Consider the following 24522-nt stretch of genomic DNA (forward strand, 5'->3'; position numbering starts at 1 on the left):
CGAAATGGCTGTGCCATGACACATCTCCTTTCTAAAACAAGTTTCTGCCCGCCTCTGCTTAGACCTTTGCTCATAAAGCTTTTACTGTTAACTACTAGCCTGATGGGTCAATTACAGGCCATAGTCAGCTCTGACTGAAGCCTGAGTCATACAGTGTCCAAAAGAGTATGATACAAGGCACAGACTATCACTGTTCTGTCCAAACCGGACCCAAACAGAAGTCCAGCAAATAAAAACGCTGTGTGATCAGACGGGTCAGACAGAGATCATATGGTTAATAACCATGTTTACTACAATACACTGTGTGAAAGATAAGGAGTCTGACATGCAAATCTTATGTCCTCACAAGACCTGTGGTTTTTCATGTAGAGGCACAATAAACAAAGACCAACTTCTTCTCTTCTTTTGGGAACACAAGGTTGAAATAAAAGGTTATTGAAGTAGTTACTCACTGACTCGCACTCTCTGAGTTTCTTCTGAGCGCTGTCAAAGTCAAAGTTAACATACAGGCACTCCACAAACTCTGTGATTGGATCTTTGTAGGTGTAAGATTCCTGAAAAAAATAGAATAAAATCAACAATACATCTTTGTTTGTAATTTAAAGCTGCTGTAGCTTACATTTTTAATGAAGTCAAGGTTTAGCTATTTAGCAGACGGATACTTCCCCACTAATATCAGCATATACATATACACAAATCATAAATCCTAGTTTGGTTTAACACAGTGACAATGATGAAGAAGTCGAAATAAACACCTTGTGGGTGTCATAGCTAGTCAAAATAATAATTTACAAGGGATTGAGTGAAAACACATTCTAAACTCTGAGCAGTTCCAAAACATGCCTAGAGACAGAGCCCAAACCTGACCTTAGGGCCACAGAGTATAGAGCATGTGGCACATGTTTTAGTGATTACCAACAACCAACCAAGACAGTGCTTAAAACTGTGAGGTATCTATTGGCATTGGTGGAGAAGTCATCACTACAACAGTAGTCAATTCACCAACATTTACCAGAAGTAATAGGTTAAAGGCTTTGCCGAAACCTGTACACACACCCTGAGCTTTAAAAGAAGTGTTAGCAAAGCTATTGGGTTAAAAGGTGAGTTACTCATCCTCCAAAGCCTGTGTGGCCTATGAGCAATGGCCTGATAACTGTGTGCTCTTTGTAAACACCAAGGGGAGGAAATAAAAAGTGTGGTACCTGCTGAATGACCTTCACCAAATCCTTCAGGACCTGCCGACGCTTGCGGACATCCTTGTTGGTAATGATCGCTGTGGTTAGGTAACGCAAGATGTGTGGGCACATAGTCTGGATAGCATTGAGGTATCTGGAATGATAAAGTTAATCACTTATCACACTGACATGATATTTAAAAAGGACACATAATATAACATTTTGGCTGCCTATTGGGCTCGTGGCATTTAGATCAGAAGGAAAACCTTTGCAGCTAAAACAGATAAATGTCCTAAGAAGTCCCTCACTTTTGGACATGGGACCCAGCTTTAAGGCGTCTCTTTCATTAGTGTCCTATGAGAGGGAGGAGGAAAAGGAAACCCTGGCAAGAAGATATAGATCAGTGAGCAGGGACCTGCTCAGTAGCTGAAACCCAATCCATCAGGGACTGATGTTTCGACCACAGGTCAACTGACTAAGGGCTGAACACAAGAGACAGGACGCTCTTACAGGCTGATTCTAATCCCACACCAACTCTGGAGACAGTGTTCTGTAAAGTACGCACGCACGCACGCACGCACGCACACACACACCTTTCCTTGTTAAGATGGCAATCAATCGGTATTGGTTTTTGAATATCTATCTTTAAACTTCACCATCCACTCAACCCCAAATGAATCAAATTAAATCTGAAAAGAGGAAGTGGAGTGGGCCCCTCCAGGTCTCCTACAGCTAATGCCAGGGGAACACATGGTGTTCAGAGAAAGAGTGCCGACAACAGTTTAATTAGCTGAAACAATTAAAGGGACAGGGGACCTGTGGCAGTAGTGATGTTGAGTCTAAAAACAGAAGTGGGCTGCTTGGTAAAGCCGTCGTCATTCTGGTTTTAGCTCTGTCCCTCCCTCCCTTTGTAGTTGCTTGACTCCCGTGGAAGACCGCAGCGCTCCACACAGTGTTCCTGATTAACTTACACCTACTCACTCTCCAAGGGGGGCTCCAATAGCAAGCGATCTCGCATGACTCACTGTACCATATCTGTGGGGGCATTCACCCTACTCCACTTTGGGGATTTCATCTTTTTTCCTTTTCTTTTTTGGGGGGCTTTGAGGTAACAAGCGTCACTGCACTGGTTTGCTGAAGATGCTACTGAGGCATGCAGCCAAGAAATCAAGTGTAAGTTCAAATTTCCTCTGTTCAAGGGGGGCTGCAGGAGAGCACAGAAGAGGGACAGGACAACAAGATCCCATTTCACGGCTTGTCTGGAAAAGAAAATCATGTTGAACAACTGAACGAGTGATACAGACAACCAAGTGGGTTGGGATATGTTGCAGTGCAGCAGTATTTGCACCTGTATCATATAATTTGGTTACTGGGCATTGTTTCCCCTGAAGTCAGTGAAGTCTGTCAATAGTACACAAACAAAGCTGTGGACTAACATCTGCTGACTGCAGGGGTAAGGAAGGTCATATGTGGAGCTGAAGGCCAGCTATTGGTCACCAACTTCAGCCAAAGGAAGTACTGGTCAAAAGATGGGAAACGAGAGCCAAGCCTCAGTGGGGAATACATGAGGTTTCTAGACTGTGAAACTGCAAAGCACACAAAACTACCTCAGTTTGTCCACACAGATGGTTGGGTGAGCTTTTCAGCAGTAATTATTGGGCAGGCCTCCTTAATCATCCACAATAAAATTAAAAACTGAGTAAAATTCAGGGAACCAGACATTTGAGAGTGCTCTGTTGTGGTCGCCTGTCATACTGTCTGTGGAGGCCAATCATCTGTACAATTATACAAGCCTGCAATCAAAATAGGGGGAGGGAGCAAGACATCAAAATAGGTGGTGTGCAAATTTTAACACAGTGTATAAAGTTTCCGATCTGCGATACACATGGCCTCGTTCTCCACTTGGAGAGTAAACAGACCACAGGAAAACACACACTTCTGAAACCACTTTAAAAATACCAGCGGGGTTCATGAAGAAGCCCACCACCCAAAAATGTGTAATTAAAGCAAATGGTTTTCTCTAAATCAAGTTGATGTTATACAATGACCCTTTCTTCAAATCCCTAAGAACCAGGAATTACCTTTGAGCTACAATACAATTTTCATACATACATACAAATGGAAGGAGAAATACAATTTAGTCAGCAAAGACATCAAACTAACTGAAGTGTATTATGTATAGAGTCTCTGTGAAGATTATGTGGCAGGTTTTGGTTAAATTTGCGGAAATATTAATTAATTAATTTCTAGGCCTGCAGGCTCATATGGAAACATTTTTATAGGCCAAGCTTGTCGGTTTGGCCTCTTAAAAATGTACTGCAAAGCACACAAAACTACCTCAGTTTGTCCAAAAAAATGGTTGGAACGGCTGTAACTAACAATTGTTTTTATAATCAATTAATCTGTCGATTGTTATTTCGATTAATCGATTATTTATTGGATAAAAAAAAGCAAAAAAGCCAAATTTTATTACTCTCTAGTCTATATATATATCCAAATCCCACATTTGAAAATCAAATACTTACCCAGCTAAGGAGTATCCGAATATTTGGGTCCAGACCTAGTATTTTTAATTTAAAATGACTCAAGGCAACAAGTTTGTAGCTATGGATTTTAACAAGGGCCAACAAACCAAAAGATCAACCAAGCTACCTTTCCTGTTGTCCTTTGTTTTTTGGAAATGTATTTTATCTTCAAAACTAATAGTTGGTATTTTTGCCAACAGTTTTAAATGTCCTGGATGTATAAGTGAGGATTAAAACAAGTAAACAACTAACAACAACTAAATCAAATACATTTTTTACTACAAACTATCTTGCAATGGGCTCGGATCACACCCATCTTGGAACTCTGTCTTAATTTCGATCTGAACTACACACCAGTCAAGTTTTGTGACAGTATCTTGAAAAGGTGATGACAATATATCTCCAGCAGGCAAAGTGACACCTCCAACTGCTTCTGTGGTCCGCTACACTAGATGTTTCCATCACCATATTTTGCCATGATGACACACACTCACAGACTTACATGCAGAAACACAAGGTGAAAACCATAAAAGTGTCACTGTTGGTAATTCCAAATGTTACTTACTGTGGCTGATACAGAAAGAGCTCAATGATATTGTCTCTGCCCTTGGGATGGTTGAAGAAGACAAAGAGAGACCAGTGGATGAGCCATGTCCTCTGCTGGAGAGACTGGAGAGGGGAGGTGACCGACTAAGGGGCAAAGAGAGAAATACAGGCAGGAGGGAAGAAAGGTGAAACAGAAGCCCACAAGACAACATTTTTAATCATAAATACATTTGGTCACAGTCACATTAGCTGCCCTATTCTCTAGTAAGGCACAAGAAAAAAATCTAAGTGTTCTTGCCTAATAAGTGGCCATCAATCAAACACACAAGTTCTTAAGAAGTCAGATGAGCACAAGGTAAAGATTAAGGAGTAAGATGCAACAGAAGAGCTCTACTGTAAGTGAATTGTCAATATGAAAATCTATGTAAGTGAAACTAAATGCGGTATCAAATTCTGAGAAATGGGGCATTTACGTTGTTATCGATAGTCTCTCTTAGGCGGGTGAGGTCCTCCATGGCAGCCTCCCAGTTCTGCATCAGGATCTCAGAGGCCAGCTTGCCCCACAGAGAGTTCAGGGCATTCCTGTCTGTGGCTGGGACCTTGGGAACAGACATGGTGCACTGTTAAAACCTAAACACAACACAACATACAAAACAACAGTTTGTCGACATTGTCCTTATATGGGTTGGTGGACATACACAGTGATACTGGACTTGCCACGACGTGCTTGGCTTCAGTGGCACTGCTATACAGTGCATTTCTCTTATTTCTACTGGATCAATTGATTTAATTATGTCACCCTAAACGAATTAAACGTGACAAAAAAGAGAAATGGATCATGAAAGACTGTTTAGCTTTTAATAAAACCAAACTTTCTGCACCCCCAGATACTGCAACCACAGCATTGCAGTTGACCATACAGTTCTATACAAGATTACCACATTAATTAAAGAGATATTTGGAGCCTGTATGTCATTATGCTGCCTCACTAGGTTGCTAAAACTAAACCATTTTGGCTGCAATGGGGTTTACTTAATAGCCACCTTTACCGGTATTAAAAAATACCATTCATATCATTGATAGTGATGCCATATAGTGAGGGTATTTTCCCATTGATAGACCTTTTACAATAAAAATATTTGTTGATGAAACTCTGTGCTGCAAATTTGCTTTCACCCTTAGTATTTTTTTTTGATCAACTGATGTGTGAAAGATTAACTAAATGAGTTTCACTATGTTTTGAAAAAAGCAAAGCGACAGTGATGTCACCGGAGTAAGCCTGACCTCCCTGAAACATTGGTGACAACAACTACCGCGGCATGCCTAATCACCAACAGAAATGATAAAACAATTATTACTTGAAAATGCCAAAATTGTGCCATTAACTTCAGTTAATTGGAAAATTAGCTGACCAACCTGAAAGAATAACAAACAACCAGAGGGTGGGGGAGGCACAGCATCTTCAAAAGGGGTAGCAGGAGACTCTGCACCAATTCCAGAACATGTTCCTTAGGAGGATGTTTTAGGGTCTTCTGCAGTGTGACACTGTTGCTGCATTATGCTGGTTGGTGAAACAGTTATTAAGTAAAAGCTTTGAAAAAAATAAAATAAAAATAATAATAATAATAATATATATATATATATATATATAGTCCCTGCCCAAGGGCACATTATGTTGCTTTATGTAGCTACAACATCAACTACAACTCTATTAGACCTTTTTCAACCAACAGTTCTGTTCTGGATGATTTGAACCTTTGGTGCCATCTAGCGAACCAGCCCGCCATTCCAAGAGTTTGTATGCGTCGGCAACTGAGGTCATTGCACAGTGCACAATGGAAGTAAACATGGTATTTTGCGCAGCGAGCGTGATGTGTTGGGCGTATTACCGGGGTGCATGGATGCCCTTGATAATGCCATAATGCAGCACCACTGATGTAGAGTGTTACTTATTATTTAATCCCATGTGAAAGTTCTAATTTAAAATGTTGGTTGATTTCCTCTCTTTTGTTATGTAAGCATGTTGGCAATTGGAGTCAATGCATTTTCTGCTTCTTCTTGAAACCTTTGAATGACACACACACTGATGTCATCACGGTTGAATCAGTTTTTCGCACTGAATAAAAACAGTTATTTTCCGTTTCCAGTTTCCAGTCCGGTTCAGCTGCCGCTGCTCGTTGGGGAAAGAAACCGCAGAAAGACAGAACAGAGTCGCCAAACACAACGCTAGTCGCTTGGGATCGGTAAAGTCTCCGGATCAGTTCAGAACAACAGAAAGAAAAACTTGGAAAATGCTCCGCTGGATGTTTATTCTTCAAGATCGCTGATTTGCTCATTTAGCTGTCAATCAAAAAAGGATTTCGCCTCAGACAGCTCATCCAATCATCATGCAGAAGCCAGGCATCCGGGCCAGCCCACTGTCCCATAGACCCGCAAATACGCTGAGCGTCCGATGGGCGGGACAGAGCGCAGCATTTAGCCAATGACCGTCTAGTTTGGCTGCAGTGGAACAACCCGCTCTACGCTTCCCCATTGAAGTCAGTAGAAGCTGAGTGTCCGACTGTGTAAAGCGTTGTGGAACTGTGGGGATGAATGAGAAGGAAGTTGCTCCGGTTACCTGTGATAAGGAGCTGATTCTGAACGAAAGATGAAGGCTTTCTAGTGCATATTTAGTCAATGAGATGTACACACAGCAGTACATATTTCACCACTTTTTTTTTCCTGGTGACATTTTAGGGGAAGCCGAGCTTCCCTTGCAGTCTTAAAGCAATCACCACTGACTCATATAGCTCATCTTCATGTTGAAACTGACTTTACAAAGTAGCCTATTTCATAACAGGATAAAATTAAGAAGTCAAAAGATGATGCCAAAATGTATATTAATAATTCATACAGTATATAATTCAAATTAAGTTTATGAATGCACATCTCATTTACATTTGACAGAATGCTGTGTAGCCTGCGAAATAATAAGTTGACAAAGCAAAATCTCATCTCTTCTATTCCTTATATCACCTGCGGCTATCTCAGATAAAGCCATGTGTGAGGTGCGCACATTATCACTCATTCTCTTGTGTGTGTAGAAAAGGGTATTTATACATCTGGCCCCAAGAGATTTAATCAAACTCATCTTGATGTGCCAAACCTGAGAAGGGTATGTACAAATATTTTATAAATTTTATAAATTATTTTGAGTAATAAAGAGCATTATTTATTATTTATTTATTTCAATGATAAAATACAATTATCCCTAACCCTTGGGTGGAATTCATTATTTCTTTGGACTTAAAATCATTGTTTTATTTAATGGCCTTGCTGCTCTGTCATTTGATCTCTGTGCCTTGTGCCATGCTGATAAACCGTTGTGCAGGGTACGTATGCATGGTCAAAATGTTTGCGGGTATGAGATAAAGAAAACAGTCAAGCGAACTAAGAAATTTCCTGGGCTGGTTGTCAGTCACAGGCATTAATTAACCTGCCAAATAATAGTGCCTAATATAAATTACATCGGAGTACATGTTCCCAATAATGCAATAATGTTCATCCATTAGCTTCAGTTACTCTGGACAACCCTGTCGTTTTCACGGGGTAATTAGGCTGAAATACGAACTGACGCTAACAAGACACATCTTTGTGAGGATAATCACTCTCAAAAATGTTGCAGGCTACTGTTTTTGATTTCCAGAACAGACTAAAACAAACAAAAAAGAATCAGGTAATGAAACACAGGTTGAGAATGCCTCTGAACCTCAGCAAGGCAATCACTCTGTAGTGGACATTGGACTACACCCTAGGGCTCATGGGAAACTCTGCGCCACAGTAGTTCATGATAACACCAAACACCAGACGCAATGACATGAGTCAAGCAGGAAGTCAGGGTGGGTGTCTGCTGAGCAGCCAGAGAAACCTAGATCCTAACCACACACCCCCGTACACTGTTGGACAGCCGCTGCAGTGGACTGTGAGACACAGCAGACACGCAAGTAGAGGAAACACTAAAAAAAGACAGCTTTCCACTGGTGCCCCACAAATTGGTAAGATTACGCGGATATAGAGATTTTTTTTCACTTGGCAAAGAACAGTTACACACTGATAACATTTCAACAAACTGCTAAAATATGAGACAGAGGCAGGTGAAGGAAAAACATTTGGCAAATTTCCCTAATGAGTTAATGGTCTCAATCGCTAGTGCACCCTTTAGGGTGGGGCTACCTTGTGATTGACAGGTCGCCACGCTAGCGTCAGGGAAGAGGTTTAGAGAGACATATACAGGCTGTGTACATTGAAATATCCCTGAACTTGTTTTTGGTTGTTGTCTGTGTTAAATTCTTGTTGACCCTCTCAGTGTGTTTTCATTTCATCAAAATTAATTGTTACATCATGGTTACATTAAAATGTATTGATCAGATCTTGGGTGACCTTGCCAACAATGTAAGCTAGCTAGCATTAGCTGCTAAGCTAGAAAATCTTGACGATCACATGTCACTGCAGCTAGTGGCGCCAGCGACTGGAGCTCTTCCGTCACCCATCTTCAATAGTCCAATGAGCAGTTTCCCTCTTTAGCGTTTAGCTTAGCGCAGCACCATTGAAATGGCAGCAGAGTGCAGTTTGAAGCTTATTAGCAATCCTCCACAGCTCCTCTCCATGTCCAAATATGGTCACATCGGGTTTAAAAAACAAACAAAACGACGGCTTGAATCCCAATCTCCTCGCTTCAAAATCCTTATTCCTCAAACCAATGGGTGACGTCACGCTACGTCCATCTTCATTATACAGTCTATGATCCATCCATCCAGTATTAGCAATCCTCCACAGCTCCACTCCATGTCCAAATATGTTCACATCGGGTTTAAAAAACAAACAAAACGACGGCTTAAATCCCAATCTCCTCGCTTCAAAATCCTTATTCCTCAAACCAATGGGTGACGTCACGCTACGTCCATCTTTATTATACAGTCTATGATCCATCCATCCAGTAGAGCAGTTTCTTTGATCACAGAGCACAGCTCAGGTCTATTCTGATTCATGAATGAGTTTTTTTGAAAGTTCAGAAGTCACAAGAAAGATCGGCATTGTAACAGCGAGAGAAAAAGCTGATTCCACTGCCAGTCTAAAGGTCAGTGTTTCATCTGGTGAAAGTGTTTTGTTTGTTATTTTTTCCCTCTTTTGGAAGTCCCTGCCTGCTACTTTTGGCTGACCTCCAGGTCATTATGGCAGCTTTCTACACACACACACAGTCTGGCTTTCACTAGTGGCCACGCTAGAAAAGTTTCAGTACCTGGGTTTTTCCAGCAGTTACCTTAAGTTTCCATTGGTTTGTGAAATGGGCACATTTTCGCTGACTGACCAGCAACAATAAATTTACTGTGCTGGGGATCCGTCGGGATACTCAATCTTTATTCTTAACATTCAATCCCTGCATTAAGTGATGATATGAATAAGTTGCTCTTTTCGGGCTAGGCCACACTGTAACAAGACCTGAGGCATGGATTTTGCAAGGCTGGCTTGCTTCGTTTAATTGACTGGGTTTCCCACGTTAAATTACTTTATGGACCCTCACCTCTCCCATACGAGGGTGGGAGAGAGACAAGGGGCCTGTGAGGATGGGAGGTCCACAAAACACTGAAAGAGGGGAGGGGGTGAAGCAGTATACAGATTCCCTCTAATGAAATCCATTTCTACCTTTTCCTCGTCTAAAAAGCCTCTTGCATTGTCAAGAGTACGCAACAGATATCTAGTTACAGAGTCTGATGTGCCTGGAACTTAAAACGAGGGGTAAAACAATTTGAGGGGTAAAAAGAAAAAAAACATTACTGGACTTCGAACAACATACCTCAATTATAGCAATTTTGGTTTATGTAGACGGAGTTGCAAAGCCATAAACAACTGTTGTTGGAACAGTGGGACATATCCGTAGCAAGCTTTTGAAGACTTTTCTTAGTGCTTTTTTTGGTAGGAAGTGGAAAGCTTGGGTGAATTACCCGTCATCTTGTCTTGGATGCAACTCTTTCTTGAACAGATTTAAGCAGATCAGTGAAAAACCCATCAAATGAAGTACCCAACTGCTTTGGGTTAAGAGGGTTGTTTGTAGTACATCATCGCTCAGAGTTGCTGCCAAGTCTTTCAGGAGGGGACACCCCAACATAGTAAATGTGCATGACTAGCCAGAGTCACTGACATCCGAAAGACAAGGGGCAATGCAGTGCAGTATCAAATGCCAATTAGAATAGGAACAAAAGATGGTCTTAATTTTTTTCTCTCTAATGAATAGACAAAATGTTGATCTTATTCTTCATGGGCTGGTTTGGCACGAGCACCGCAAAGCTAAATGCTGAACCGAAAACAAACAAAAGCAGGAGGACATGTGAGTGACACTTGGAAACCACAGACTATGCAGGCTGGTTCCTCTGGTCATTATAGGATATGAAGTTAAGTTGAACTTACTAACACTAGATGCAAGATAACAGCGAATGAGACAAAAAGGAGCAATAATCGCTACAAATCTGAGGATGCCTTATATATGACCTTGAAGGCAGCTGCAGAGTAGGCAACAACTGACATGATAGAATCGCCTTGGTTACTACTAATAATCACCAATTATTTTGATAATCGATTAATCATTAGTAAAGGGAATATGTTGTTTGAAGCCTCTGAAATATATTAGACTCAATATCTTTGTGATGTAAGACATCGCTGAGGACATTAATAACGTATTGACATTTGTCGTGTGAGTCCTTCTTCCCTAATGCCATTTGAGTGCTAAACACCATGTCCCATTAACGCGTTTTCAATGTAACTGCAAACTGCTGTCCTGCTTTTTGCCCTGAAGATGTTTGTGTGCGTGTTGTTGTTGCTGTCCTACTTGTTGTTTTTATGAGACCGAAGACAGATTTCCACATTGTGGACAATAAATTAAACTAACTTAATGGATAAACCTAGAAAATAATCTGAAGATTAATCGATAATGTAAATTGTTATAGGCTAAATCAATGCTTTGACCGGGGGTCAACGTATTTCTGTAATTGATGTTGATTATATCCCAGCCCTAATTGTATAAAGTTGTCTTTTTCCTACAGCTCATCATTTTAAATTCAAGTAAGAAAGAGCAGCCTAATAAAGACATCACACGTGTGCAGCCTCCCTGAATCACCTTGCAAAACGTGTGCAGCCCTCTTGATGCTAACGAAGAGATGCCTTGCATAACTTAAGCACAACATAAGCTCAGAAGTCGTGACAAGGTACTCTCTGGCCACAGCACTCAAATCAATAAGATGTCTGAGGCCCGCCCCGTGAGAAGACTACAGACAGATCATGCAGTCCACCACTGATCACTTGGCCCAGTAAGGGATCCTACTCAAGTCTTGGAGCAGCCGTCTCCCCCTAATACAAAAGACGTGCAGGGAATTGAATGGGCAATGACGTAAGCTTTTCACATTCAATTACTTCTAAGTGTTCTTTTCCTCTCCTATGCATGCATTGGCCTTTTGTGGAATTAAGGCAATCTGGCAAACGTAATGTGATGTTCAATTTTAAAGTCAGAGAAATGCCTTAAGCCAGTATATAAATGGGGATAGTAAAATACTAGAGACACTCGGTTAAGTGAGGTAAGGCGTACAGTTATCAGCAAACATTCATATTAATGTTAACCGGTGTTGAACATCAATGACAGAAAACTTACCAAGACACGGAAGAAGTAGAGGTATTCAGCAGCACCAGAGTAGTTTCCGCACTCATACTGGAACTTGGCATATCTGTACAGCGTGTCCAAGTACTCCTGACGAAACTTCAAGAAGGATAGGAGAGTATCAATATCAAATACAGAGAAAATGGGAATCGTTGTCAGACCAAGTCAAACAATTCATATTTCCAAACATCATGCTTGCTCTGTAATTTCATGCAGCTGTGGTGCCTAAGGAAATCCCAGTTTTGTGTCTTATCTATCAGTGTTTCAGGGTTAAGGGTGTCATCATACAAATATTACTTTTCAAACATCTGGGCTACATCAAATATATTTTAGAACACCGGAAATACTGTAGATAGCACATCTAATTTTAACTCCATATTTATTTGTAGCAGCAACATGTTTTTTTCCTGCTGTGGTGGCAAACCACTGCAAAATGAATATAGAGGAAATGCTGCTAAAGCATATCAGTGGTATCTTACCATGAATGGCAAGATAATATTTAACTTTTGTGACAAATCTGCCTAGAAGTGGTCATGTGAACTAAATTATAAATGTATACAATATATACACGTCTTCCTATATTGAACTGTCCTTCTTGCTGTCCAGTATCTCACAGCAGTGTGCACTGACGTCAGGCCATTCACTACGATTCAGTAGAACTGCGACAGGCAGTGCGTGCTACGGGCCGCCCAAGCCTTTCCCACAGCATGCTGAGGGGCCCTGAGCCTTGGCTGTGTGGAGGTGCACTGAGGACAGCATGCAGGTCAGCGGGATACCGGAGTGGGAGGGGACAGATGGAGGGGAGGGTAAGAAGCCAAACATCATGGTAAATATAGAACCTCCGGCATTCTTGCGGCTTTATCCACGAGTCCCGAGCTACTCGGTTTATTCTTAACAATTCACCACAGAATGTAAATGTCCGCAGAATTTGTGCAAGCCATACAAACCCCGAAAATGAGTTAAGGGTTTTGGGAAGTAATTCTGGATTTCTCTGCTCGGCCTGCCCCTCCCACTTCGCCCCTAAAACAACCATGGGTTCACACAAGAGCCATGGGAAATGCAGTGAAGAAGTGAGATGTCAGCAAATCAGGCCAACTTACGTTATGTTTTTCTGCCAAATAGTCAAAGAGCATTCGTCCATCTCTGCAAAAAAGAAAAAAGAAATCAAGACAGTTCCTGTAGTTAGAGGCTATTTAACTTGAGCCGCCGTTTGGCTAGCATCCTGGCGTTTGGTGTCCCATTCAGGTATATTTTTCCACTTCTGATCTAAGTCAAGAGCTGTGCATAAAGAAAGACCATTTCACTTTTAAAACAATGTGATGGGCTGTTTATTACATTTGGTTTGGTTACTACAAATCTATGCTAACCATGTCTAACAAATTATGTCTGGAGAGGAAAGTGAATACTGATATCTCAGCACAGCCTTTAAGCAGGGCTGCTTGACTATCGCAAAAATCATAATCACCATTATTCTGGCCAGTATTGAAAACACGAAAACATCATGTATTTATTGAACTGCAGTGCAAGGTAGTCTGAGTAACTCACAAACAAGGTTATAGTCTAAATGTTCGCTTGTTAACATTTCCATTCCCTTTCATGAATTTATGTTTTAGGCTCAGGAGGTAGCCTTTACTTAATGTCGGGACAACATTTTTTAAGTCTGGGAGAATATGTGAGGTCAATTTAGGTTTCGAGTACGATTTACAGTATGTTTGAAATGCAGCGTGTGTTCTAAATGTTTTTCAAGGTGCTGTATGATTTTAGCAGTTATTGTTAAGATGTGGATGTGCTCTTGTGCTGGGTCTTGTTTTCTTGGAACACAAGACAAAACAAGAGAATCATTGTTAAAAAGGAATGTGGCACAATAATGGTCTTATCTCTATTACCTTGTTTTCTTAACCTTTGGAAGCCACAGGTGCCGCACACAATACTGGACCAATTAAAAAAAAGTTGTTGCCATTAGTAACTGACAGAAATACTTGGGGGAATAGGGTCCAGGTTGAAAAATAACAAAATTCCTCTGAGTGTCTCAGGCTTTATCAAAATAAAAGGTATGCACTGGCTCTTCTAAACTGTTTGTATGTATCCCAATTACATTTTATAACTTTGCCTGTAACCTAAAATCTTGCTACTTACTGTATGTGGACGCCCAGTTAAATCGTGAGTTTCTAGGGCATGTTCACTTCTAAAATGTGAATAAATGAATGAGTGTGAATTGGCTGCAGCATGTGTGATGTGTGTTTGGTGAATACTATTTAGGCAGAGGCAGGTTTCTTCACTGCTTCAGGATATACAGTCTGTGCTTGGAGGCTAATGAATGACGGTCTATATAAGCTCATTGACGAAAAATGGGCAACAGAATATTATCTGCACAATGTCTCCACATGGATACAAAATATCTTATATTTTGCTTTGCACTTGTTATGAGATTTAGATGTGAGCCAGCTGCTGAGCTGTTCCACAAGTGGCAACTGTTCATGAAAGTCTGCACAGCATTACTGCCACCTTCTGCAATGAAAAAGTCAAGGATCCAGTGGCAGCACGTTGACTCAAAAACCCAAAGGTGGATTTCAATGCTTTAACAAGACCAAACAAATGAAAACATATATCATAGATCACCCTAATGGTGATCATAATACAGTGTCTTATAATGACGGATTGTTTATAGATATGGTACTAACATGATTTATTATAATAGCAGAGCTTGGTTTCTGGCTTTAGTAGTTGTCCAAATAAAGCCTGGTAAGGCATATAGACCTATTAGCTAACTGTTCAATAAAAGTACTTAGACCACTAGGTTCTATTACCCTGTAAAATGCTTTGCAGATCTGTGTGTATTAACCCCAACAGACAGGCCATTGGAGTTTAAATATCAACCCATTTCCAGCACTAGATGAACCTCTAATGCAAAAATAATGTTAAAAACAAGCAACTGCATCAAGAATAATAAATGTCATAATGGTGCAATAAAACGGTCTTTTGTCTGGAGAGAATTCTTCATTGATCCCAGATGAGTTTTATTGTTTTACAAATCCAATGGTATGAAGGAAACAATCATGTATAACTTAAGACAGACACATGGTTCCTCTTCCAAAAAGGAAAGATTTCCTCCTTACTTCATCCTGACAGCAAACTAACAATAACATGTGCCCAGTCAATGTTGTTATCGGCAGGCTTCAAATCTCACATTACAGTTCCTACAAATCTGTGTCTTCAATAGACAAATGTCTTCAACCCAGCTTAAACAATAGAAACTGAAGAAATAAAAATGCTTTTGATTAACTGTACACACACTCTTGCCAAACAAAATAAAGGCAAGGATAAAGATTCAATGTGAACAAACTATTTTAATCGCTGTAGATGACAAAATATATTTAACCACGACATCCTGCGGCCATTTCTTTTTTATGTCTGTCTTGTGCCGACTTCGCTCACACAAGCCCTGAAAAAACATTTTTCATTCATAATACAGTTCCATGGACCAAATCTTGTGCTGTCTACTGTTTCAAATAACAGGTTTAACTTATCCTTGAATTGTGGCCAGTAAGACCACAAAAGAAATTCACTCACAAAGGCTAATGATGCCTGTCATAAAAATGTATTTTTGGATAATGATTAAATACAAAAGGAAAGCGATCAATAATTAAATAAATAACAGGCTTTACCTGGTGGACTGCATCTGCCTTGTTGTCTCTGGGTCCTCAAACATTTTCACAATGGGCTCCGTCTCTGACTGCAGCTGCTTCAGCTGGGCCACAACCTCTGTCCTCTTCTCTCTTAGAGCTGACACAGGGAGCATAAAGAAAGTCATTAGCTTCAGCAACACCATAAGCATGCACATGGTCTGTGCTCCTGCACCGAAAACGCTGTGAGAATTAGGGTACGTCCACACGATCGAAAAACGACCTTTTTTTCCCCCTCCATTCTTGAAAACTTTTCCGTCGACACGGACTCGGCTCAAGAAATATCTGAGTTCACACGATACGAGTGAAACCACCTGAAAACGCTGTAGTACACATGCCAGGCCCTGTGGTGGCGCTGTAACTGCAACAGAAATACACCAACGGAGAAGAAGAGACGGAGCTCCGGTGTTGTGTAGAATCATAATACAAACACCGGAGACCCAAATCCTCATCCATCCTAGAGAGAAATCCTTCGACTGTTTTTGGTGTTAGTGGAGGCTTTTGTAGTGTTTTGGACTCTGATGCACCAATCACCCTGCAGTTATTGTCCTCACCGAGCAGCGGGTGCTGCTTTGAGCCCCTTCCCTGTCCCAAAGCACTCAAAAGCGGGCACTGTCTCACTAATTTTGCGACCTCCTTGGCAACTTTATTTATAAAAAGCTACTAGCGACCAATTTAGCATCTTAATCAGAGCATCAGGGAAAAGGGAGAAATATATGGTCGGCCTAATTCATTCCCATGCATGTGGCTCAGAGTACAGTTCAGTCAGTGGGTCCGTGTCTCTCTCCACGCAGCAGCGCTGTTGTTGTTATGGGCCGCCGCGGGGGTTAGAGGTCTGAGGTGTGGAGATGACGGCCTTGTTAACAAAGTATGCATTTTCACTGTCCAGACGACAACGCCAAAGGGGGCATTCTCAAATATTCCCACTCTGGGACCTGTTAACAGAAAAGACCGTTTTCAGGCTCAGATAACGCCGGCTACATGTGGATGGTCGGCCTAACCGGTATTAAAAATGTGCATTTATAGGAAAACGCGCCTTCGTGTGGATGGGCCCTAAGTTTACAGCTAAATCAATTCTGAATGGAGTTAGTGGTGTAGTGCAGTATTCCTTTATGATTTTTATCAAGCAATATTAATATCTTCTTTGGTTTTGTGTGTGTTATTGCTTGAGAAATGGAGATGAGGAGTGTATCCACTTACTATGAGGAATTTCCTTCTCAGAAAAAAGGCTTCTGTACACATCCATGGCAAAGTCCACCATGTTTGTGTCACTGAGGAGGTCCAGTTTCCCATGAAGCAGCTCCTGCTCATTGTAGATCTAAGAAAACAGGGCAAATATAGAAAACAGGGGTGAGGGGGGCGTTAATAGAACAATGTTATTACCCAACCAGGAGCTTTTGATAAAGTTACAAATACCCTCAATGAAAGAATGGCATGCTGGCTATTGTTCATGTTACTATTACAACAATGTTCAACTTAACTTGTATTAAAATCACAGACACTACTAGCCAAATACACTTACTGAAAAAGTAACTGTGTTTTTAAGACTTTTACCTAATTGACACTGCACTGTCCAGCATCTCCAAACCCCTCCCCTTTTGGGGTCATTGCTTAAACAGCGCATCAAACGATAAATCAAGGAATCTCTGCTGTCAATGTCTGTAAATGTCAAGAACCATTCATCGATCTACTTCATACTTGGCAGGTCTAGTGACATGCTCCTGTCAAAGGTGGTGCAATTTGGACATGCTACAAATGAATATTAATAAACTTTGAATAAGAGCAGCAGCAGCGGGGCTTTGGGGCTTCAGGACTCTGGGGACTCTGCAGACTCTACGGACTGACCTGACCCTTGTTGACTAATGCGGTTTTCACTTTGCTGTGATAGCAAGCGGTCAAAAAATAAATATATACTGATGGGAGTCACAAAATGTAGTTGAAAAGAAGATTAGATCAGATCATGAACTGCTTGCCGCCTGCACACCAACCGAAGAAAGTGGAGATGTTTCTTTATAGCCTGCTGTTAGCTTTTACTTCACCCCTTCTTGAGGGAACCGGGTTGATGCAACAGTTGCATCTATAGGGGACTGAATCTGCCAAAATCAATAATTAACGTAATAAATGAATATGCCTTGAATCAAAAATAATACTAAAGATAAATGTTGATTAAATGGGACATAAATTGATATTTCTGTTTAAAATTTCTTTATTTATTTACATTTATTTTCCCTATTTATTAGGCCTGGGCATGAATGTTTGTTTATTGTGCAGGTATTTGATTTTCACTTTCAGTATTTGTTTTTTTTAATTTAAAAAAATTGTTTTTGTGCTTAGTGTAGGCGAACTTCCAAATACGTCTTGCCAGTATATTCGTGTACTAGATGTTATTTTTTTAACTGTACTATTAACGTGTGGAAATAATAAACCATCTGATCCAGGTGAGAGTGCCTGACAAAAAGCGTCAGGTGCATGGGAGTCCAGTGCTGCCCGCAGTCTGGGCAGCAGGTAGGAACTGGAACTGAGTGATGTGATTTCTGATACGGGCATCTTATTTAAAGTATTGTTTCAGCCTATGACATAAATGTGTTTTGTTTGTATCTTACTTTGATCATAGCTGACGGTATATTTAGAACGATAGTTTCACTTTCACAAAGCTCTGTCAGTTCTGCAGAGATTGTAGCCAGGCGCTCACTTCACTCTCCGCCACTGTCGCATAAGCACCGAATATTCAAATATCAAAGAAATGGTGTTCGGGGCAGCCCTACTAGATATTTACTTTATTAATTCATTATTGGTTCTTCAATATGCTCCTATTGATTGATAAACATTAGAACACACGCCGCACATGGGGGTGCGATAGCGTCTACGGTAGTATTTTAATTGTTGTTTTAACGATGTGTGAATTTACATTATTAATTTTGTCCCTCAATTTGCAAAAAAACAAACAAAAAACAAACATGCACTGCATGGGTAAGCCTAGTTGCCAGATTAGACTGTATTCAGCCAAAATATTTGAGTGGTTTTGTCAGGGTTTTGTGTGTGTCGGCATGGAAATGTAATCTCATTTTGGCATCCCTGACTGCGGTGCGTGCGCATTGAGAACACATGCTGTGTTCACACTTCAACAACAACAAACCAAGCTAACGTAGCTGCATGTATGGGTTAAGTTCATAATAAGTGAACAAACAGCTCCAAAACAAAACTATCAGTCTCGGAATCAACATCGTTAGATATAACAGCTAAACGTGGATCATCCTCACTCACATGGAGGTGGTTTGCCTTCGAAAACACTGATGTTGCTCAGAAGATGCCAATCTGCAAACTTCGGAGTGAAGTCGGAATGCGGTTGCCGTCAAAGTCAGCTCGACAACAAACTTGTTTCACCATCAGTGAACTAACCACCACACAGAACATAAGGAATATTCGTCAGTCAGCCCTTGACCACAACCAGCCAGCTAGGTACCGACAAGGAAACACACTCAGCAGACTTTGGCAATGTCCTTCCACAAGGGAGTGCCTTACTACAAGATGGGCAACAGATGGCAAGCAATAAACAAAAGCTGTTACCAATCTTTGTGCAACATTTGACACTTGAAGCTTGGATTTGGAGACTTGGAGAGTTTTGTTTTTGCTTAGGCTACACTGGAATACCAGTACTCTTATGTACAACCCGAACATCTGTGTCAATCATATACAATGGAGATCAAAATTGGAGAACAAATTATAAATACTTGATTTATTCTGAAATACTGTAATTTTTTTAATGTTCAGAATTTGATAGAATATCTGCTGTGGCTATACCACTGCTGTACAAGCATGTTTTTTTAAATAACCAAGGCACTTCAACAAAAACCTTAATTATGTAAAAAAATAAAAAAGCAAAATTTGAGAACACTTTCAGATCTTCACAGTTATTGTTGTTGATCTGGCACCTGGTGACAGTTTAGTTAGTTGTTGGACACACCCTATTTTTCTGCAGCTCTCCTGGTTACTTTGTAAGACGGCGAGCTGCTCTAAGGTGACTGGAACCCTGAGACAGCAGGTTGTCCGGATGAAGACCAAAGGGATGACCCTCTCAGCCATCAGAGAGAGGTTGGGCGTTCACAGTCTGATTTCAAGGGTATCGAAACTTTACAAGGACACAGATTCATTTGAGTCACTCAAAAAGGCCGGTCGCCCACTGAAAACAAGTGCCTAAGGGCGCACTCACACTGTCCTTCCGCACCGCGCCCCGGGCTTTAGGGCGGACTCACACTGTCCTCCCGGACCGAGACCCGGACTTTAGGGTACTTGTCCCCCCTCCCTCTCCCCTCCGCGCCCCAGCCCCGTTTGTACTCACACTACCTGGGCCTCGGCCAATGCTTCTTGCTGTCCATATGTCATCACGCCGTAACACGTCACAGCATTGATCGCGTGTGTGTGGCTTTGTTTACAAATCTTTCCATAGACCTCAGAGTTTTTGTGCGTCTTGTCGACTGTTTTTGAATATTTTCATCCGACCAAATCTGCAGTAAACACTCCACCTCCCCATCACACCAACGTGAACCTTTCACCACCATTGTTGTTGTTAAATGTCCGCGCATGGTCCGTCCTTCTATTTACATGTCCGAACAGGCGGACATAACGCTACTGCCGTAGGGCTCGTGCTCGTGCTCGTACACGTGCGCACGCTCGTGCTCGTACATGTGCAAACGGCTCCGCTAAAGCCCACTTATTTCAAGCGGGCCGTGGACGGTCCGCTGGCCGCAGTTGAGCGCGGAGCGGGTGCGCTCACACTACTTAAAGGTACTAGACTTTAGCTGAAAAACCGGTTTTGGCCGCGGCCAAAAGGATAGTGTGATCACGCTCTTAGGGTACTTGTCCCCCCTCCCTCTCCCCCCGCGCCCCAGGCCCGTTTGTACTCACACTGCCCGGGCCTCGCGCAAATGCTTCTTGCTGTCCATACGTCATCAAGCCATAACACGACACACGCATTGATTGACGTCATCGCGATGCGTCGCTTTGTTTACAAATCTTTCCATAGACCTCAGAGTTTTTGTGCGTCTTGTCCGACTGTTTTTTAATATTTTCATCTAACCAAAATCTGCAGTAAACACTCCACCTCCCCATCACACCAACGTGAACCTTTCGCCGCCATTGTTGTTGTTGTTAAATGTACGCGCATGGTCTTCTATTTTCTATGTCCGAACAGGCGCACATAAAGGACTCCAGAACCGCCGTAGGCCTCGTGCTCGTACACGTGCGCACGCTCGTGCTCGTACATGTGCATACGGGCTCTACAAAAGCCCACCTCTCTCAGGCGGGCCGTGGACGGCCCGCTGTCCGCAGTTATGCGCGGAGCGGGTGCACTCACACTGCTCAAACGCACTAGGCTTTAGCTGAAAAAACGGTTTTGGCCTGGTGCGGAAGGACAGTGTGAATGCGCCCTAAGACAACAGGATTATGCAAAGACTCAATGAGGAATCGGTTCAACACTGCAGCTGGAGTTGTTCGCCAGTTCCGTTCTGAACAGGGCAAGTATCTGTCTCTGCACTTTTTGGACTGAAAGCCCACTCTGCAGTGACCAAAACCTCTCATCAGTAGAAAGAATAAAAAGGCTAGACATGCCTTTGCTGAGGAGCATGTTGTGTGGACACGGGAGAACTGGTCCAGAGTTACTTCAGTGATGAGGACGTTCAATTTATTTGGGTCTGATGGAAACATTATGTTCGGCGTAGGACTGGGGAAAGACTGAACCCAAAGTGTGTAAAGAAGTCAGTTAAATTTGAAAGAGGAAGTGTCATGGTTTGGGGGTCGTTTTCTGCAGCAGGAGTTGGGCCTCTTGTACAGCTACATAGCAGAGTGAATGCAAATGTTTATGTGAACCTCCTTCAGCAACATGCAAAAACTTCACTGCACTGCAATTGTCTCCCAATCAGCTGCAATTTTCATGCAAGACAATTCCCCCTGTCACACTACAAAACGGTCGAAGCCGTTCCTTGAAGCTAAACATATTAAAACTATGAAATGGCCAGAGTCCAGATCTTAACCCCATAGAGAATCTCTGGAAAATCCTGTGCCAAAAAGTAATGTCTAAGAAACTGTGGAAGAGACTGAGTCAGAATGGGCCAAGATCAAACCAGAGCAGTGTGAGAAACTAGTGATGTCCTGTGGGTGCAGACGTGCTGAAGTCATTCAAAGCTGTGGCCTCTACATTTCCGATTCATTTTTTAATCCTAGAGAAGAAAACATTGTTGAAATCTTCTCTTCTGACACAATGGTTACTGTTCTCTAATTTTGCCCACTGTTTTTTTTTTTTTTTTTACAAAGGCAGGTTTTTGTTAGTACCTTGGTTATTTTAAAAAAAACTTGCTAGTACAGCCACAGTGGATATTACTATCAAACTACTATCTTATTCTGAACAATAAAAAATTAAATTATTTTGATAAATCAGGTATTAATACATTGTTCTCTAATTTTGATCTCCACTGTATATGTGGTGCAATTAACCTTAGTAGTTATATGTGTATCCACATTCTAATGTTCAGGCTTTGTAGTTCAAATATGATGAGTATTGTTTAAATTAGGGGCTGTCCGTTTAAAATGCTGATAGTTTGTTAGTGAAATATTTTTTTATTTTTTTAAATTATAACAGTTTAAAGTTAAATAAATAAGACCTGTTTTTCTTGAACACGTTGTTTTTGCCAATATTAGCATTTACAAGAGCGAGCTAGCAAAATAGGCCTTTTATGTTTTTACAAACACATGTTTAGGCATGCAAAATATCGTCAATTATCATAAGACAAAATCCCAAAAATATAAAAAAATAAATATTGATTTTTGTTAGATCACCTTTAACAGTGGTCCAACCAGCCGACGCTACAACTGTAGTGCAGCTACTTCGCATTCATGTGCAATTTTCATATTCATAAAAATCAATTAGCTTACATTCACAGGAAGTAAAACATGTTACAGGTGCCCTTTATGAATTTAAAATAAATTCCCACTTGAGGGAATTTTAAAAAATGTCTGTTTTTCCACTGCTAGAAAAAAGTTAAATAACCGTGCCCTTTAAACACACGCTCAATCATTTCTGTCAATGGCTTATATGCTGTGTTTAAATTGAGGTCTGTCATAAGCAGTGCTGTGCTGTGCAAGTTACCGAAAGACAGTTACTACTTCTCTCAAACATAACTGAATTACTTTACTGCAAAAAAAAAGAATCGTTGGTAAAAAAATAATATATATATATAAATAAGTAAAATGGAAAACTAAATAGTAAAGTAGCCTAAATAAATAAGGGGATTGATACAACAGGTGTATTAATAAAGTTGCTGATCAAAACAGAAATATCAATTTATTTTATTCGTTATTTATGGTAATTTCGTGGCTATTGATTTAGCTGTCGAGTCATTAATAAATAATGTATGCGTTCATTTTTGATTTTGGCAAGTTCAGTCATCCATATAAGTCTTCCATAAAAAGGAAAGAAGAAGAATCAACTTTGTTAACAAATGTGCAAACTGTTGAGAGATACGACCCAACAGCTTCCTAAATATGCACTCCAGCATTTCGTGTTTTGTTTAGCTTCCATGTGTTAGCATCGCCCAAGAGTGGCTAGCTAAAATGTTTCATTTCCTAGTGTATATGCTACTGGGCGATGACACAGCTGACCTGCACACTGGCAAAGTATATAGGAGCACTAACGAACGACTGTGTACAACCTAGCTTACAACTCTGACTTTATAAAAGCGCACATCTACAGTCGCGCGAATCTGGAACAGCGCGTGGTGGCACCATTGTAAAGGTAGGTATAATCAAAGTAAAACTTCCGATACTTTATTTTCAAAGTAAAACCAATTGAAACAAATAGGTATCATTATATGGTGCGTATTTGGTATTAATTTACATCGAGGTGTTTTCGTGATATTTTACTATATATCTACTACATGCATCGCTTAGGAACTGACCGGCAATGTAGTTTGTTGTGTTTTCTCCGTTTTTTTTGTCAAACGGTGGTCTTTCATTTTGAAGGCAGGATGCTACATTTCCGGCTTCACTGCGTTTAAATGTGGCTACTTTACACACCCACAGAAAATGTGACCAACTTCTTAGCGTGCACGGCTTTTAAAACTATTCAAAGGCCGTATGTAGTTTCTTCAAACAACGTAAAAATGTAACGAAATGTTTATGTGTTAATATATGCAATACCTCTTTGACAGACAGGAACTCCAGCAGAGGAAAAACGAGATGACGGTCTAGAAAGTGGGCAATTTTGGTGGTGAGGTCGTATTCCGCCATCTTTGCTCCGGGGAAAGGGAAGCGGAAGTGAGTTGCAGTTGTGTCATGAGGGTCCGACCAATCAGCGACATTCTCAACCCCCTCAAAAGAAATGAATTTAAAAAGGCGTATGATGCTGATTTTACAGGGCTACTATGACGTGTTTCCAAAGTCTATCCTCTACTAATCCAATAAGTTTAGATAGATAGCTCTTGCACTCCAGTGCACATCTTTATTTTAATTTATGTATTAAATATGGAGATATTGTTCTACTGTTATTGTTTGCAGTTTTCCCTGATGGCATATTCCATAGTTTCAAATCAATCTCTGGTTCCAGTCATGCTTTTCCATTGTTCATAATCTGAATAATAATATTATTGATAATTATCTTTATTCCTTAAAGAACCATTTAAGCATGTAATTTATCTTTTGCTAAAAGTGTTTATGGTGGAATGGTGGGATGTCAAATATTGTTTAACTTAATGTAACAGTTTGTTTAGTTTGTATAGCTTAATAAAGGTTAGGTATGCAATTGTATTTTTTTCCTATTGTTCATGACAAGTGATAGTGCTTCATGCAGGTTTTCAGTGCACATGGCCAAAACAGGTTTAATACATGTGTGTTTTAGTGATGCTGTGAAGCCTGCACAG

At 40.9% G+C, this 24522-nt stretch overlaps 1 protein-coding gene across 1 annotated transcript in view; it reads right to left on the minus strand.

Moving 5' to 3' along the window:
* eif3ea (eukaryotic translation initiation factor 3, subunit E, a) overlaps positions 1-23904 on the minus strand; it is a 38057-nt gene extending 14153 nt beyond the window's left edge. Inside the window, exons 1-9 of the mRNA XM_083918900.1 lie at positions 23804-23904; positions 16814-16931; positions 15596-15713; positions 13031-13073; positions 11925-12029; positions 4720-4845; positions 4266-4390; positions 1203-1329; positions 453-554 (exon numbers count right to left, since the gene is read on the minus strand). Coding sequence (XP_083775026.1) covers positions 453-554; positions 1203-1329; positions 4266-4390; positions 4720-4845; positions 11925-12029; positions 13031-13073; positions 15596-15713; positions 16814-16931; positions 23804-23893 — 954 coding nt within the window. The 5' untranslated portion in view covers positions 23894-23904. The remainder of the gene's footprint in view (positions 1-452; positions 555-1202; positions 1330-4265; positions 4391-4719; positions 4846-11924; positions 12030-13030; positions 13074-15595; positions 15714-16813; positions 16932-23803) is intronic.
* Between the last annotated feature and the right edge of the window lie 618 nt (positions 23905-24522).

The sequence above is a fragment of the Echiichthys vipera genome (genome assembly GCF_963691815.1).
Source record: "Echiichthys vipera genome assembly, chromosome: 8".
NCBI classification, from domain to species: domain Eukaryota; kingdom Metazoa; phylum Chordata; class Actinopteri; order Perciformes; family Trachinidae; genus Echiichthys; species Echiichthys vipera.